The sequence below is a fragment of the Rosa chinensis genome, chromosome 4 (assembly GCF_002994745.2).
Source record: "Rosa chinensis cultivar Old Blush chromosome 4, RchiOBHm-V2, whole genome shotgun sequence".
Classification (NCBI taxonomy): Eukaryota; Viridiplantae; Streptophyta; class Magnoliopsida; order Rosales; family Rosaceae; genus Rosa; species Rosa chinensis.
The window spans coordinates 22,771,042-22,789,046 of NC_037091.1; the positions used below are offsets into that span (position 1 = coordinate 22,771,042).

Sequence of the window (18,005 nt, forward strand, 5' to 3'; positions counted from 1 at the left end):
ACACGGGTACGATTCCCAACCGTGCCCGGAAATTCTCGTAAAAAGTCGTATAAACCAATAGCGTGTCCCACATGCTAAAAGATAAATAGATTATCAAATAGGCATTCCCAATGCCAAAAATCGAAAGTCGATAAACAAATATAAAGATTTACTCCATCAAAACTCAATTCGAAAATAAGGTCTCAAATCGATGAATATAAATATAATATAAATAGTATAAATCCGGAAATTACATCAGAAATGATAACTCGTTGAATAGGATTATAAATCATAACCAACTTCGGAAACAAATCACTATTGAAAACAAATATGTGGGATAAAATGGAATCAATCCCCAAAAATAAATCATATGTTCGAAGTGAACTATGACAATTTAATAGAACATACTTTAATGAGTAAATGCATGCATCATTTATTTGAAAACAAAGGTCCACTCACAGTGTACGGCTAAGCCTGCCGTCGATCCGAACCCTCCTTGAGGGAATCCTCCTCACGTCCTGTACCATATAACGTTCGTCAACTATAATTACTGGATGGAAAACTAAATTATGATAAGTAAAACCAAACCCTAACGTTATCTTTATATGCCCAAAACCTCCCAATCTTCTTCACTAGTGTCATTCCCTTAATGTATGGGCTTTAGGGCCGAATCAAGGAAATCCGATGGATGGATTCCTCGTAATTCAATTAACATTTTCCACCTTTGAGCAAACATCAAAATCCATACTCACTCCATCTTCAATTCTATCCCAAATCTGCAATTATGAAACTAAATGTATAATTGACTAATTATCTCAACAACAAAAGTTAAAGTCCGGCCAGATACTGTCTCAACAACAACTCCATGTACCACTAGCTACCAACCTCCACCACTAGCTACCAAATTCCACCACTAGCTACCAAATTCCATGTACAACAACAACTCAACCCACTGATTAATTTTCTCAACTGTACACATCCAAATTTTACCTGAAAATGGTCGAATCCGGTCGGTGAAGATAACCCAGAAATTCAAGAACCCTAGGTTGTCGATTTGGCCTCTACACAGCAAATTGGGATGCAAGACCTTAGGGGAAATGATCTCCGTCGAAAACCGAGCCTTCGACGCCGGTTTGGTGACCGGAGATGGCCGGAATCTCCGGAAATCGGCAAAAATCGCGAACTGCTACAGTCACCTTCCCAGCTCAAAATCGGGCTCCTCCGGCCAAATCTCCACAAAATACCACCACAGATGCGTCAAGGGGAGGAGACGAGCTTGGGGATAGCCGGATTTCGTCGTGGGTCGGCCGAAGGGGGAAGAAATCGAAGGGAGAAGATCGGGCCGAAAGGGAGGAAGGGTCGGGGAAGGAGAAGAGAGAATTACCGGGGGGCTAGGTAGAATTTCCGAAAATGGAAATCTACCAACAGTAATTTCCATATATATATATATATATATATTACCATGAACAGTAACTTCTACATTTTTGGCCTTAACTCTCACATACTAAGTCCAATTTTTACGCACCACATATGCACGCGCTCGGTTTAAAGTCCTCTACAACTTTCATGAAGAACATTTCCTCAAATTTTGACCCAAATAAAAAGTCAACTTTTAGGGCCACTAAAATATCGATAAAAAGTAAAAATTGAAAGTATTCGACAATTACCATCCACATAGTGAGTAAATTGTTAATTCTAGGTTCGGGACGTAACATCAACCCAATGATAAATTGGAAAAAAGAGGTTATTGCTTGGTTGAAAGACTCACACAACCTGTATCAATAAAATTGGGTGAAGCAGAACTAGCTTGAACATGAGGAAGGTGGTCCTAGCTATACTAGGTAGGAAACCAAGAAGATATAAATTATGTAAACTTATATGTATGCACTAAAATTATTAGGAGATAGAAGGTGGAGATATAGAATGGCCGTTAAGTTTATAGATTTCATGCCAAAATATCTTCAATAATTTGTCTATATGAAAATGATATCTATCTTTCTTAAGAAAGATGTAGTGCTGGTCAAACAAGGTTATGGACTTGCTGATCCTTCTTGGAACTTATATAGTCATTAATTAATTTCGAAATGCTAACCTCATTTAGTTTTATATAAAGACAAACATGAGTGAAATCTATTTTAAAGAATGAACATAGAACAAACCTGCTAGAAAACTTCTTTAAAAAGTTCTTTAAGAAGGTATCAAAAACTTGAGATAGAAACACACACTCTCTCTCTCAAGAAGTAAGATAGCTAGAATAGAGAGTGTGCATGTAGTATAGCCAGAATAGCAGTGTGAGTGTAGTGTGCCTTCTCTCCTGTAAAGTTTGTGTAGAGTGGTGTACTTTTATTTCAAGTAAGTGCTTTTAATTATAATTATGGAGAATTAAATAGTTTTTAGTTGTTTACCTAAGAATGAGACTCTAAACTCTTAGTAGGAAAATGATTTGTGGCCTCAATTTTAGGTGTCATGCCATGTCACCTACACACATCACCTATTTGTCAAATCATGCCATGTAACTCTTGAGAAAAATACCATCTTATCCTTCCAAAATCTATGACTCTAAGTTATTTTGGCTTTCTAAAGAAAATTTATTTTGGCTTTTTTTTTTTTTTTCTTTTTTCTTTTCATTACACTCTTGCTTAGATTTAAATTAACAATTTCTTTCTCCAATCAAGAATAGAAAATTTTCATGTAATTTAGTCAATGGATTTGCACATATATTCGATCACAATAGATTTGCATAACACATGTATATGAATTCAACATTTGTTGGGTTATTGTAAAGTTTGAAAATATAATGTGAAAAATGCATATTCATTGTTAAAGGAAAAACACATTATGTGCCTTCGTCAAAGTGACTGACGAAGAGGGAATCAAGGAATTGCAATTACAGCTCAATCAACATTTAGTATCATTATTGTAATTAATATTTCATTTGTAATTCTATCCCTCTATAAAAGAACTATGAAATGAAATGAGTAGACAATTCTCATTTACTTTTACACATTATCAGCATGAGTCTCTAGCTCTAACTTCGAAGAAAAAAAAACCCAAACCCAAATTTTTTTCTTCTACTGCCATCCTAAACAAAAAATAAATAAATAAAAAAATTCCTCCCCGCCCTGTGCAGCCTCAGCACCCTCCAGCCCCCGCGCCTGCTTCCTGTCCAGACCGGCCTTCCCCCTCTGCGCACCTCCCACCTGCACTGCTGCCCAGCCTGCAGCCCAGTCTCGCCCAGCGCATCGCCCATCCCCCAGTGGCCCCTCACTTAGCTCACTGCCTGTAATACCCCAAAAATTCGTTATTAATTTCTTGAAATTTTCTGGAATTAATAAAGTGTTCGTTAGTACAATTTCGTGGTTCGAGGATAAAGCGAAATTGTTTCGGACGATTAATTATTCGAAATACACGTTTTAGGGGGGGGGGGTGGTTACGAAGTTTGACTTTTTATACGTTAGGATTATGTGAAAACTTCCTTCACGGAAATTGTAGAGCGCGTCGATATGAGTTCGTGCATATGCGGAACGCGAAAATCGGAGTTCTTATGAAGAAGTTATGGCCATTGCAAAAAAATTTCCATTTTGAGATATAGAGGAAAAATCCAAAAAAAAATATCAGAAAATCAGAATTTCCAAATCTGGAAACTCCTTCTCTCTCTTCTAGCTCGACCCCATTTCGGCCTCTCAACTTGCGGGGGCGATATCTCTCAGCTCTGACCACCAATCGACACGATTCTTGTCCCTATCTCTTCGCCACACTCCCATCTACAACTCTGTGAAATCTACAACTTTGTGAAGTTTCACGACGAGGGTCGGCCCGTGCATAGGGCAGCAACGCCAAGAAGTGGCCGGTGGCGGCGCTGCAACATTTCGCATCTTGGAACTCACTATTCCGGCAACTCCTGCCAAATTATGAGGGGAGAGCAACTGGGTTTTGTTCGTCTTTCCATGCTCTACAAACTCACGAAGTTTCACATCTCAATTCAACCCGAGGAAGGCGAATTTCGGATTTGAGCGATTTTGGGCGATTTCGGCCTCTTTCTTTTTGAGGTAAATTTCGGCCTCTATAGTTGAAATTCGACTTTGGTGTAGTTATGAAAGTTGTAATTGGAGTTGAGATGAAGAACTTTTGTGTTGGAAGTTTTTTCAAATTTTGACTTTGGGCCGGCGGCAACGCCGCCACTATGGTGAAGGTTTCCGACCACTCCCGCCCAACCCTGGAACAGTTTCTGTTTCTCTTTTTATTCTACACATCGATACGATCATTTCGATATATGGTTTGTATTTTTTGGAAATCGTATGAGCAAGTTATGAATTTTCAAAGTTTTAGGGTTTTCTGTTCGATCGGTTTTCGATCCGAGAGGATTCGTCCATCTGATTGACTTGTAGTTTTGATATGTTGATCGTATAAGTATTCCGGAGACCTCGGGCGGTCTCGGATGAAGTTTCGCCTCGATTGGCTTTACTTTCGAGATTTTAGAGCAAATGGGAGTTCGACAATTAATTGTTTTCGATTTGTGTACTAAGTTGTGTCGTACATTCCTTAGGTGATTGATTGAGACTAGTCAATACCATATCCTTGCTGTAAGAGAAGACACAGCGGGATTTTGAGGTGAATAAATCTCACGTGGTTCATTTACGAACCGAGTTATTTAATTGTCGGAATTAATTGATAATTGTAAATTTTTTTCGAAAATAAAGATTTGTTTGAAATAATATGAACTCGATCAACTACGGTTCATAGGGCTACGACTCACAGGTAAACAAATGAATTTAAGTATAAAATGAATTTCTTGGTTTTAATATGTATGAACTATAGTTGGTATTAGTGGTCATTCCTGCGTGAATGACTACGTGTGTGTGTGTGTATATATATATATATATTTACGTGGAATATATATATTAGATGGTGTGACATTGGTGAAGTAATGATTGTGAGTTGATTGAATTGTTATTTCGAGCATTTCTCTTACGAGCATACAATTATCATGATGTGTTGATTATCGTGTAAAAGTGTGTTTTGCTTGAGGAAAGTATTTGAGTCAAGTGGACTTTCAAATGTTCAGTTGAGTATTGTTTATCACATTGGTGATCAAGGCAAGTATTATCGTAGGTTTGAACCTCGGCCGAGGTGACAGGCTACGATTCAGTTAGAGCTCTAGTCTGTCTGCCAATGTACTGCTTAGGGAATAACTTTGAGTTATTGTATGTCTTTGAGTACAATGTACTGCTTGGGGGATAATTTTGAGTTATCGTGTGCCCACAGGTATATTTGTTTTAAAAGAGAGTGTCGGTGTCCTTTCTTTTGTCATTCATGTGGGACTTGATTTCGAATGAATTGTGGAGGTGATTTTAAATGTAATCTCCTGAACTAAGTTATATGCAGGGATTACTGCCTTTTGAATTGTTTGTTTTAATGTAATTCCCTGAACTAAATTATATGCAGCAGGAGTTGCTATGATTTGAATTGTGTGATAATAGGTGATCTCCTGAACTAATTCTCTATGCAGGGATTACTAATTTTTACCAAGTGTGATTGTATATTTGGTTGTGTTTGGTGAAGTTAAATGTTGTTGCTTTAATTTATCTCACGAGTTGAGAAATTATAAGCATGTGTGACGTGAGTCATTTTAATTGAGTTTAATCACATGAGCTTGCAAAAGCTTACTGGGTTTGTTGTTTCAACCCGGTGCACTATTCTATGGTGTAGGGTTTATTGTGCATGTTAGAATATCGATTAATCGTCGTCGAAGTTGAGATGTACGTTCGGTAGCGTGGACGTCGAATGGTACTCTTAGTTTTAAGTATTTCGCTGTGTAGTGAGTTGTGGTGGGTGTGTTTACTTATTGAATTGTCATTCAGTTTAATTTGTAAACTCTCAGTAATGTAATATGTGACTCTAAAAAACGAGTTAGTATTTGCATTGTGAGCTCAGTTGTTTAGTTGTTTAATTTAATTGAAAATTTTCCTAAGCGTTTTCTTGTGCTTGTTGAGTTTTCGCATTTCGGATTTGAATTCTTTTATTCAAAATTTGGGGCGTGACACCGTCCATCACCGCGCACCCATCCACCTCACCGCGCCTCAGCACCTGCATCACCAACGCGCATCCTCACTGATATGCAGACCCAACTGCCTTGCGCCTAGCGCCTGCGCTGCCCACCCGCTCCTTCGCCCATGACCTGAGAAGGCTAGCCACCATCTGTAAACCAAAAGGAAGAAAAGCAGGTGGAGGAAGAAGAAGAGAGGAAAGAAGACGCGAAGAAGAGAAAAAAAAACATAGAGAGAGAGAGAGAGAAAAGAAAAAAAAAAAAAAAAAGGGTGACCTGGCACAAAGAAAAAAACACAAAAAGAACAAGGCCCACTGCTGAAAAGACAGAGGAAGCGGCCCAGTTTTCTCATGCCCAAAACAACGCTACGCACCCCTGCATCAGCACGCGCGTGTGCTAGGATCATTTTATTTTCTCGAAACCAAATGGCTAATCCAACTCGACCTGAATTTGACATTTTGGACTCAGAAGGACTTGAGTACCATCATTGGGTTTCTGATGCGGAAACAACCATTGTGGCAAAAGACTACACTATCACCATTACCGACCCCAAAGACGATGTACCGTCTAATATGGTGAAAGCAAGTGCCTTAATGTTTTTGAGGGGACATATTGATCCTAGCCTACACTGGGAGTACCTTCAGTTGAAGACACCCAAAGAACTGTGGGATGCCCTTAAGGGACGTTTGGGGAACATTCATGACACTTTGCTCCCAGAATTGACCATTCAGTGGAATGAAATATGCTTGCTTGACTACAAAAGGGTCAATGACTTCAACCAGGACATGTTGTGCCTAAAAGCATGTCTCAATTTCTGTGGAAGGGAACTCACAGAAGATGATATTATCCAGAAGACTCTTTCCACTTTTCCTACTTCAGCACTTATACTAGCGAACCAGTAAAGGCTGGAGTATGACAACAAAAGAATCACAACCTTCAATAAACTGATCAACTGCAAGTGGCTGAGAGGCATAATGAGGTTCTTTTGAACAATAATGCTAGACCCGTTGGGACAAAGAAAATTTCCGAGGCTAATTATGGCAAAATGAAAGGTGGAAAGAACCCTAATGCAAAGAGAGTTGGACGTGCTGATCCCTACCCACGTGGCAACAATGCACCACGTGGCAAGGGATGTGGGGGTCGTGGTATGGGCCGTGGAGGCCCTCCCAATGTATGGCGGAGAGATGGTGATGCTAGCCCTAGTGGTCATGGAAACAAGGTGCAAAAGGCACCTAAGAACCCTTCAGAAAAACAGGAAAGAGTTGGCAATGAACTGTGCTATAGGTGTGGAGTCATTGGGCATTGGTACAAGAACTGTCAAGCAAGTAACAGAGTAGCAACCAATTACAAGAGGTATAGGGAGTCTAAAGAACAAGAGGCCCACTATATGGAAGAATGAGGCCATGACCCAGACGTCAACCTCACAATTACAGACTTCAATGGCAACGAGGAGCTTGCTCAGTCAATGGATGCACTAGATTTTGACTGATCTGCTTTATTTATTTTATTTTCCAAAAACAGTTGTGAATGCATTCATTTTTAATTAGACTATTGCTTGGTCTTAAAGTTTATTTCAATAATGGTTTGATGAATTAGATTTCTGAACAAGACCTTGATTTAATTATCGTTGGCTTATTAATAAAATTTGGATTTTATTCTGAAGCATTGAATTTATTCGATTTTATTTACTACACATATTTACATGGTTCGAAATAGCACTATAAAGATGTAAAGCAATACATCTAGAGAAAAAAAATTATTAGAATGAAAAGATTATCATTCTACCTAAATAGAAATACTCTAAAGAATATGAGATATATTTTTTGAATTAATTAATAATACCTCCCATTTATTTGTAGGAATGAATCAAGGAGAACTTGAGTGCTTAGTTGATAGTGAGACTACCCACACCATATTAAGGAATAGGCAATTATTCATTGAATTAATAGCCTATAATTCCTCTGTGACTATGATGATTGGATCATCACAAGTAATAAAAGGGAGAGGAACTGCCAAATTTTTGTTGCCTAGCGGCACAATGTTTAAAGTCACAGACACTCTGTATGCACCAAGAGCTAATCCAATATTGTTAAGTTTCAAAGATATTCGTGCCAACAATTATCATCTAGACACACACTGCTAGAATGGAACCAAATACCTTTATATTACCTCTAATGAATGTGGAAGTAAACACATTTTAGAGAAACTAATGAGTCTGTCTATTGGACTGTACCTCACTACCATTTGGATTATTGAGTCCTATACTGTCACCAACAATGAAATGTGGGACACTGACTCATACAGGCTTTGGCATGACCGCCTAGAGCATCTTGGTCGTGACATGATAATCCGAATTTTAAAGAACTCACACGGATATCCCTTCTTTCGAGTGAAAAATAAAATTGGAGAAAAATCCGCCACACTGCAAGGTGTCGGTCCTAGTACTGCTCAAATGCAGCCATTGCCTTCTGAAGTACCAGAAGCAGTACCTCCCTCCCATTATGCCTCATTGACTATTCCAAAGGCACATCACTCGTTTTGCAAAGCCTGCTCTTTAGCAAAAATAGGATTGAGACCTTCCTATGCTAAAGATACAAAACAAAACATTCCATTCTTACAAAGGATACAAGGAGATATATGTGGACCTATCCATCCAGAATGCAGACCATTCAAGTACTTTATGGTTCTGGTGGATGCTTCGATACGCTGGTCACATGTCGCATTATTGTCCACAAGAAATGCTGCATTTGCAAAACTCCTAGAATAGATATACGTTTAAGTGCTCATCACCCTGATCACCCCATCAAGTCTATAAGGCTTGATAACGCTGGAAAGTTTACATCAAAAGCATTTGATGACTATTGCATGTCTATTGGGATCGATGTAGAGCATCCTGTACCCCATATGCATACACAAAATGGTCTCGCAGAAGCCACCATCAAAAGGCCATAGATGGTGGCTAGGGCATTGGTTATGCACACCAACCTGCCTATATCTGCCTGGGGTTATGCAATATTGCACGCAGCTTTACTTATTCATTTCAGACCCACTGCTAGCCAACCATTTTTTGCATACCAGTTGGTAACTGCATATGAGTCTGACAGTTCACACTTACGCATATTTGGTTACGCAATATATGTGCTTATTACGCCTCCACAGTACACAAAAATGGGTCCTCAGAGACGATTAGGTATTTATGTTAGATACGAATCTCCAACTATTATCCTCTATTTGGAACCCTTGACAGGCGATCTCTTTACTGCTAGATTTGAGAATTGTCACTTTAATGAGACAGTCTTCCAGTCATTCAGGGGAGATAGGAAAAAGGATTTTCCAAGGGAACGACAGGAATTGTCATGGTTTGTCCCCACTCTGTCTCATTTTGATCCCCACACTTCACAATGTGAAAGTGAAGTGAAAAGAATAATCGATCTTCAGAACATAGCAGATTTGATACCTGATGCGTTTCCTGATATCGCAAAAGTGACGAGATCACATATACCAGCTACAAATGTGCTTGCAAGGTTAGAAGTCCCCAACAAGGGGCACGTCACTGTAGATAGAGGCACTGCAACCACACTTAGTGGAGATGTGGTTGAGGCAGTGGCTCCCCAAAGGAAGAGGGGGAGGCCACTTGGTTCGACTGACACTCACCCAATAAAGAAGAGGGCGAGTAAAACACAAACCTATCCATTAATCTGTTCACTCAAAAATCGTCTCGGCCGCGTGTCACCTGGTCGAGGGCTTCTTTGGCTTACACGTGTCCTTCTGGAGCGGTGACATGTGCGCGGGCGTGCCAACTAGCGGCCAGTAGGCCAAGTGAGGTTTTGTTCTAAATTGTAGATCTTGCGCCGAGGAAGGATCGATCTCAGCTGCGGGGTTCTCTCTGCCTTGAATGCAAGGACTTTAGCATAGATTGGCCTTATCTAGCCTCAGTGCTGTGTAACTTGGTGATTGAGGTGAAAGTGAAGTGATGATGATTCTTTTTGTGATTTTGTATTTTGTATAAAGTAAATAACGTAAAGTAAACAACACAAAATAAATAACATAAACGAAAGTGCAAGTAAAGACAAAGTAAGGTGTAGGAAAGATAAATACCGGTAAAGAAAGCGATAAGATAAACAAGTAAAGATGGATAAGTGTAGCTGAATTGTTGAATTGTATTGAGATAAAATTTGAGTAATCGCATAGAGCATTTGGTCGAGGACCTCTAACAATGAATCCTATGGTCCTTTTTATAGTGAAACTAAACTACTGAATGAAGGAAAAGAAACAATCTCAACCTTTACAGCTAAGACCGCATTGATTACAAATAGAACAATATTCATGTTTGTGATATTTTTGACGTTATCATTGATTGATTCTTTCATGAGCAACCAATCAGGTCTTGTAACTGATGATTGGCAATAACACTATCTGATGACTTCGGTAACGTTTCTTCTAACAATCAATTCTCTTTGATGTGCCGCGGCTAATTAGCAATTAGCTGCATTCATTCATTACTACTTGTCCGCGGTCATTCATTGCGGTCATTCATTATGACTTGTGGGTCCGCAATCATTCATTACGCCTTGTCATTGATTTGATCTCTCCCGATTTAATAACGACTCTCTGCACATGTTATTTTCGGTAATAAATTTGACAATAAACATTTAATGTGTCGTGGCTAATTTGAGAATCAACTTTGTAAATCTTTAATGTGCCACGGCTAATTTGCCGCGGTCATTCATTACTCCTTGTGGGTCGAGCCCACCTTTCTGCCACGTGAGCCTTGCCAAATATAGGTTCAAACATAATCATCAATGTAGAGAATACCTCTCATGAGATTGTCTCTTATTATAGTTATGTCCATGAATCAATATTGGAGGACACTCCGATGTTTGAAATGATTCCAGAGAATAAAGAAATCTAAATGGATTATGAGAGTGCGTATGAGTTGATGGAAAGATCTTCCATACACATTGATGATGTATTTGCATACACTATTGCTCAAGAAATCATAGTGCACAATGATATCGAACAACACTCTATTGCAGAATGTTAACAAAGAGCAGATTGGCCTAAACTGAAACAAGCAATCTAGGCAGAACTAGATTCTCTGGCAAAGAGACAGGTGTTTGGTTCAGTAGTACTAACCCCACCAAGTGTAAAAGCCTGTAGGACATAAATGGGTCTTTGTCAGAAAGCGTAATGAGAAGAATGAAGTCCTAAGGTACAAGGCTCGCCTTGTGGTGCCAGATTTCTCACAACGCCCTGAAATTGACTACAATGAGACATACTCTCCCGTAATGGATGTTATAACATTCTGCTACTTAGTTAGCTTGGTAGTTTCCGAAGGACTGGAAATGTAGCTCATGGATGTGGTTACTGCATATCTCTATAGGGATCTTGATTTAGAGATATATATATATATATATATATATATGAAAGTGCCTGATGGCCTTACATTACCCAAATCAAGTGACTCTAAACTATGGAGTGCGTTTGCAATTAGGTTGAAACACTCACTTGACGGATTGAAACAATCCGGGCGGATGTGGTATACCCGTCTAAGTGACTACTTGATTGGGAAGGGATATAAGAACGATGAATTATGCCCCTGCGTATTCATAAAGAAAACAAGTTTCAGATCTGTAATTGTAGCTATATATGTTGATGATATGAACATAATAGGTACTCTTGATGAAATAAGAGAAACCACGAGCTAATTGAAATCCGAATTTGAGATGAAGCATCTTGGGAAAACTCGATTCTGTCTAGGCCTTGAACTAGAACACCGAGTTTTTGGAATACTAATCCGCCAGTCTGCGTATGTCCAAAAGATGCTCAGGCGATTTAACATGGACAAAGCGCATCCTGCTAGTACTCCCATGATCTGTCGAAGTTTGGATGCAAAGAAAGATCCATTTCGTCCAAAGGAAGATGACGAAAAGGTGTTGGGAGCTGAAATTCCCTATCTAAGTGCAATAGGTACATTATTGTACTTAGCCCAATGTACTCGACCAACCATTGCATTCTCAGTGAACTTGTTAGCTAGATTTAGCTCAGCGCCAACGCAACGTCACTGGAATGGTATCAAGAACATTTTCCGATACCTAAAAGGAACCATTGACTTGGGACTGTTCTTTCCCTACAGAGAGATAGGAGAGACCGCAGATGGAACTGTAATCCCTAAAGGAAATGTAGATGGCAAAAGCGTCACTCACTACACCGAAACCCCAAATGATGTTTTGGTTGGGTTTGCTGATGCTAGGTACCTCTCTGACCCACATAAAGGTCGTTCCCAGCTGCTTATGTATTTACCATTGGGAATACGGTGATATCTTGGAGATCAACTAAGCAGACCCTTGTGGCTACCTCCTCGAACCACTCAGAGATCATTGCTCTACATAAGGTGGTTCGTGAGTGTATATGGCTAAGAGCTATCATTACACATATTCAAGGGACTAATGGTTTGAGTTCTACCACTAAAGAGCATACTTGTATTTATGAAGATAATGCAGCTTGTATCGAACAGATGAAACTAAGTTATATCAAGGGTGATAATATAAAACACATATTGCCAAAGTTTTTCTACAATCAGCAACAACAGGCTCTCCTCAAGATTCAAGTGAATCAAGTAAAGTCTGAGGAGAATGTGGCGGATTTGTTTACTATTTGAGAGACATGTGAAAAACATAGGAATGCGAAGACTTTCCAAGCTCCCTTGACTAATGTAAGGATCAGGGGGAGTCTAACACACACATGTTATCATTAAATGTAATAAGTGTGTTGTGCTCTTTTCCTTCAACCAAGGTGTATTTTTTGTCCCACTTGGCACGATTTTTAGTGAGGCAACAATTCATGCATCATTTCGCCTTTGACTTGGCACAAAGGGGAGTGTTAAAGGGAAAACACATTATGTGCCTTTGTCAAAGTGACTGACCAAGAGAAAATCAAGGAATTGCAATTATAGCTCAATCAGCATTTAGTATCATTATTGTAATTGATATTTTCGTTGTAATTCTATCCCTATATAAAGGGATTATGAAATGAAATGAGTAGACAATTCCCATTTACTTTTACATATTCATATAATTATATATATTTGTTTGTTCATTTTTTTCCTTTTTATGTAGTTAGAGTTTAAACGTTATATTTGAGTTTATTATTTATTTATTTATTTTTGCCATATATTTAGATTGTAGATGATAATTAATAACTGCTAGCGAGCATATTCACCCCTATTGTCGATTAACATACTTTTACTTCATAAATTTATAATCCAACCGTCCATATCTTAAATAAGCCTTTAAAGATCCTCTCTGTAAAAAATCAATCTAATCAGAAACCGTTTAATTATCTAATTGAATAAAAAAAATGGATGGTTCTAACAATACTCACTATACCAAAAAAGCTATCAGACAACAGAGTTCAGACTACAGAATGGTCATTTTCTGTCGTCTGAGTGTTTCAGACTAAACTCAGATGACACATAAATTAAATGTGTTGTCTGAATATAATGAAAAACCATGCTTGTTTCATTTTGAAGATATGGTCAGATTCAGACGACACTTAAATGTCGTCTGAAAAGATGAAAATTTTCTTAGCAGAGAGTTTAGATTTCCCTCCAACAAAATTAAGTCTTTTCCCTCCCAAATGCCCACACCCTATCGGTAACTAGTCAATGGAAAACTATTCAGACAACAGAGCCAAGAAATTCTGTTGTTTGAATAAAGTGAGTTTGACTTCTTATTAGTTTAAGTCTCTTTTGACATAGCCAAAACCTAGCTTCATGTTTTTCATTCCCACAAACATTACCTCTGTCTAAAACTCTCTTAACAACCAGAAACTCGAAGCTCACAGCATCTGGAGGAAAACTTAGCCATCTATACCTCTCAAAAATCGGCCATCTCTCAAATCTAAGAATCCTTACCCAAAACTAATCTCTCCCAGGGTTCTAAAAATCGGCCTAAGGCGGTCGCCTAGGCGCTAGGCGCATCAGTTCCGTTTCGATTTCCCCTTAGTCGAGCGAGCTGGGCGCTGGGGATAAAGTCGGCCTGGGTTTTGGGCGCTTTTTTTTTTTTTTTTTCCTCTTAACCAAAACGCGAAGAGAGGTGAGAAAACCCTATTTTCTGGGTTGAAAATCAAAACGTGAAAGGCTCCGTCGCTCTCTCTTCTGAGTTTTGTCGCTCCGTCGCTCTCTCTCTCTCTTTTCTACACACTCCGTCGGCCGTCGGCCAGTCGCTCTCTCACTATCCGACAGGCTCTTTCTCGATCAGTCGATTGACTCGATTCTCAGTCCCTCTCCGGCCAGCTCTTTAGCTCTCCAGCTCGCAAGTAAACTCGATTCTCAGTCTTTCTGGGTTTTACTCTTAATCGAATTTCTAGGTTTTAGTCTCACAATCTCACAATTTTTGGGTTCACACTTTTCAGGGCTTTCTAGGTTTTATTTTGGGTTGGATTTCTGGGTTTGATTTTGGGTTGGATTTCTGGGTTCAAGGCTTCTAGCTCAGTGATTCTTCAACCTCGAAGCTTGGTGATTCTTCATTCTTCAAGCTCGATTTCTGGGTTCAAGTGGTGATTCTTCAAGCTTGATTTCTGGGTTTTGGATTCAGTGTTTCTGCAAGCTCTGTGAGTCTTGTTAAGTTGCTGGGCATTGAGTGATTTCACTGATTTGAATAATAATTGAAGTGATTCTAGCATTCTGCAAGCTCGGTGAATGTTATAAACTTAATTGAATTGTAGTTGTGTATCTCATAGTCAAGTTTTGGATTTTGGACTGTGGTGTTTCTGATTCATGATTGTTGGAGCTGTTTTGGACTGTGCTTACTGCATTGTTTTGAGATGATGATATTTGGCCTGTATCTATTTTGGATGGGAATTGAATTAGTTGATTAATTGAATTGCATCTGTTTTGGCCTCTGTGAATGGGAATTGAATCAATTGATTCATCTATATAGTTGGTTTTGAACTTTTGATGGGCTTTGAATTGAATCAATCGATTACTCTTGTTGGTTTTCCAATCCATATATCCACTTAGTCATTAATTCTTCTTCCTTGCTTCTACGTTGTGAGTCCTGAAATAGTTTTTGCGTTGTAATTGTAGGAAACAAAGGAAATACAGTTTTGGAGAAGGAAAACCTAGAAGCGAGGGATTTAGCCGCAAGGGAGGTAAGGGTGATGTGCTTCATTATGTTTCCTATACTTGTACTTTAGAAATCCTTAATTTAGCAATGGAATTGAGGAAGAGGTCAGTCACCACCCAACACTCATTGCTTGCCACTGTGAAGGTAGAGGGTGGAAGTTCTGGGCTGACAGCAATCTCCGGTCAAAATTTTGGGGGCGATCAATTCAGCTTGACCCTGTTGGAGTTATAAGCGTGGAGTTTGATGATGGTGAAATTTTCCAGTGGAGCAAGGTGGGATTACTGTGTGATTCTATTTCCCTTTATACTGACTCCTCATTCGAATTTTTGGTTTATCTTTTTTATTTGTTTATTTATTTTCTTTATATATGTTCCAGTCATGCTAAATATTTTCATGCCATTTGATAGGTCACAACAAATATATATAATCTCATTCTCGGTAAACTTTATTGTGACCACCATGGTACAATGCACATACGGGGTAATCGTGAGTATTCATGCAAACTGAAGTTCAAAGAGCAATCCATTCTTGACCGAAATCCTCACCAGGTTAGTGGTTAATTTTTATTTATGAACCTGTTCTGACATCTGTAGTTTCTATGCCAAGCATAGAAAATGTTGACACATGCTCACTGCTTTATTCGTCTGATGACTCTGAGAAACTCACACATCTGTTGGTCTATATTGTGCGCCATTCTTCATGATAATTATTGGATTAATTGCACGTATATATTATCCACATAGGTCCATGGATTTGTTGAAGATCTCTAATTGTTTCTTATAGCTTTGTCTGATCCTGGGTATTTGATCACGGATTAAGGAGAAGCTCCCACCCACAGATTCCAGACTTAGGCCAGACCAGCGGCACCTAGAGAATGGAGAATATGAAAAGGCGAATGCGGAGAAGCAGCGGTTGGAAAGAAGGCAAAGAATGGTACGTATGGTATCTTTGATATCTCTGGGATACACACACACACACACACACACACACCAACCTAAATGCGAGCTTCATAGGCTGATTCTTCATTTGTTTATTTATTTTATTTGGCGTGGGAGGTACAATGTGTTTTTTTTTCCATCAGCAAATTAATCGATGCATCCATTGATTTTGGATAGAAAAATGTTTAATAAGTACTTTTAGTGTATCATATGTTGCATGAAATACCAGTATTAAGGAGATGGCTTATGATCAGTTAACATATATCATAAGTTTCTGCTTGAGAAGTGAGTGACTCTACATCTGAAATTTAGTTGATACACCAGGATTGTGTGCTTAGTGCATATGGTTTTGACAATGAATGATTTAAGATTGATAAGATATATAGCCCTGTAAAAGGATGTTTAATATCAAAGTTGAAAGCTGAAAAATATTCTTTCTTTATTTAATGAGGTTTCCTTTTGGGGTTTGGGTCAGTGGCAATAGAGGCAACTACTTGAAATAATCTGGAGCTGTATTTCTTTTTCTTGTTTCAATTGATGAGTTGAAGCTAATGGAATTCCTTTATTTTCACTGAACGCAGGGATGTATTTCAGTGCTCAGTGCTGATAAGCTTCTGGCGGGTTCGTCATGCATGGCATAAAAACTTGGTAAAGAAATGTTTGGACGACGAGATGCGAGCAACAATATCAAGAAGGCTTCATCAGGCAGTAGATGACATATGTCAACGACGAGGAACAGATGGTTTGTTTGTGGATTTCATGGAAGATTTTGTTGATGCATCAGATTTTGTGGATTACTTTAAGGCAACCTGAAATTATATGGAACTCAAATCAATCTTACTTGCTGTTTAACTCTCTCTACAACATTAAAATCTGATCTTAATTAACTTGGTGTTTTTAGTTATGCTTATTCTATATATATTTTTTATTTTTTCAGGTACTGCATATTTAGAATTTGGGAGGTTTTGGTGTGAAACTAGGAACATTGCGAGAAGATGGTTCATGGTTGTTCTTTATATTTGAGAAGTGCAAAAGTTTTTCCATGTAAATGTTGTTCATTGCTTTTTGATGCCTGTTTTGGTCCTTATTTATAGTTTACACATTTTTGTTAAATTGTACTTGGTTTGCTCTGTGGTGTGTTTTCAGGTTTGGTGTTTGATGTTCTTCATTTAATTTTTTTCCATTGTTTCTTGCTTTCAAGTCAAACTAATTTTCTTTGTTCTAGGTGATTAAAGCTTTGTTATTTTCATTTATTTTGTGCTGCTATATCTTTGTGTTCTCTGTGTTTAATTGTCTGGCTTTCTTTGTTTGGTTTTTCTTGTTCTGGGGAGTAGTGAGGTGTGTAGAGAGTAAAGCTATAGAATGGTGTGAGTTTCGATGTGGGTGCTAGAAGAAGAAGAAGAAAGAGATGAATGAAGGAGAATGGGAGTAAGGGTAAGTAATTGCTCCGTAAAGTTTGTTCTGTTTCCTTCTGACACTTTAGTGTTAGAAATTGGGTGTTTTTGGTTCTACGATGCCTATCAAATGTATTGTATTAATCCTCTATTTTCTTTTGTACTTGGAACTGATGTGAACTGTTTTGGGATTAGTTTTGGATATTATACTTGTTAGAAGTGTTCTTCAATTTATTTTAGCCTTTGAAATTAGGTTGGTGCGACAGTTCTTGAGTTCGGTAATTAAGTGATTAAGGGAATGTTTGTTTCTTTTCCCTCAATTCTTACGGGGTTTAGATTTTATTGCAAAAAGCTTAGTGTTGTGATTATATTTGTAGGGTCAGAGGACTTTTGAGTCTTATGTTGGCTCTTTATTGATTTGATGTTGGTGAAAAAGTTGAATTCCAATTGGTTGTGACTTCAAGTTAGAACTGATGGTGTTTAGTTGTTGTTACTTTGATTTATTAGCCATGTAAATCTT

At 38.5% G+C, this 18,005-nt stretch overlaps 1 protein-coding gene across 1 annotated transcript in view; it reads left to right on the forward strand.

Moving 5' to 3' along the window:
- Positions 1–15,982, forward strand: part of LOC112199005 — a 29,767-nt gene extending 13,785 nt beyond the window's left edge. Inside the window, exons 10-12 of the mRNA XM_040518690.1 lie at positions 15,239–15,425; positions 15,561–15,701; positions 15,937–15,982. Of these exons, the coding sequence (XP_040374624.1) occupies positions 15,239–15,425; positions 15,561–15,701; positions 15,937–15,960 (352 nt within the window). The 3' untranslated portion in view covers positions 15,961–15,982. The remainder of the gene's footprint in view (positions 1–15,238; positions 15,426–15,560; positions 15,702–15,936) is intronic.
- The last annotated feature ends 2,023 nt before the right edge of the window (positions 15,983–18,005 follow it).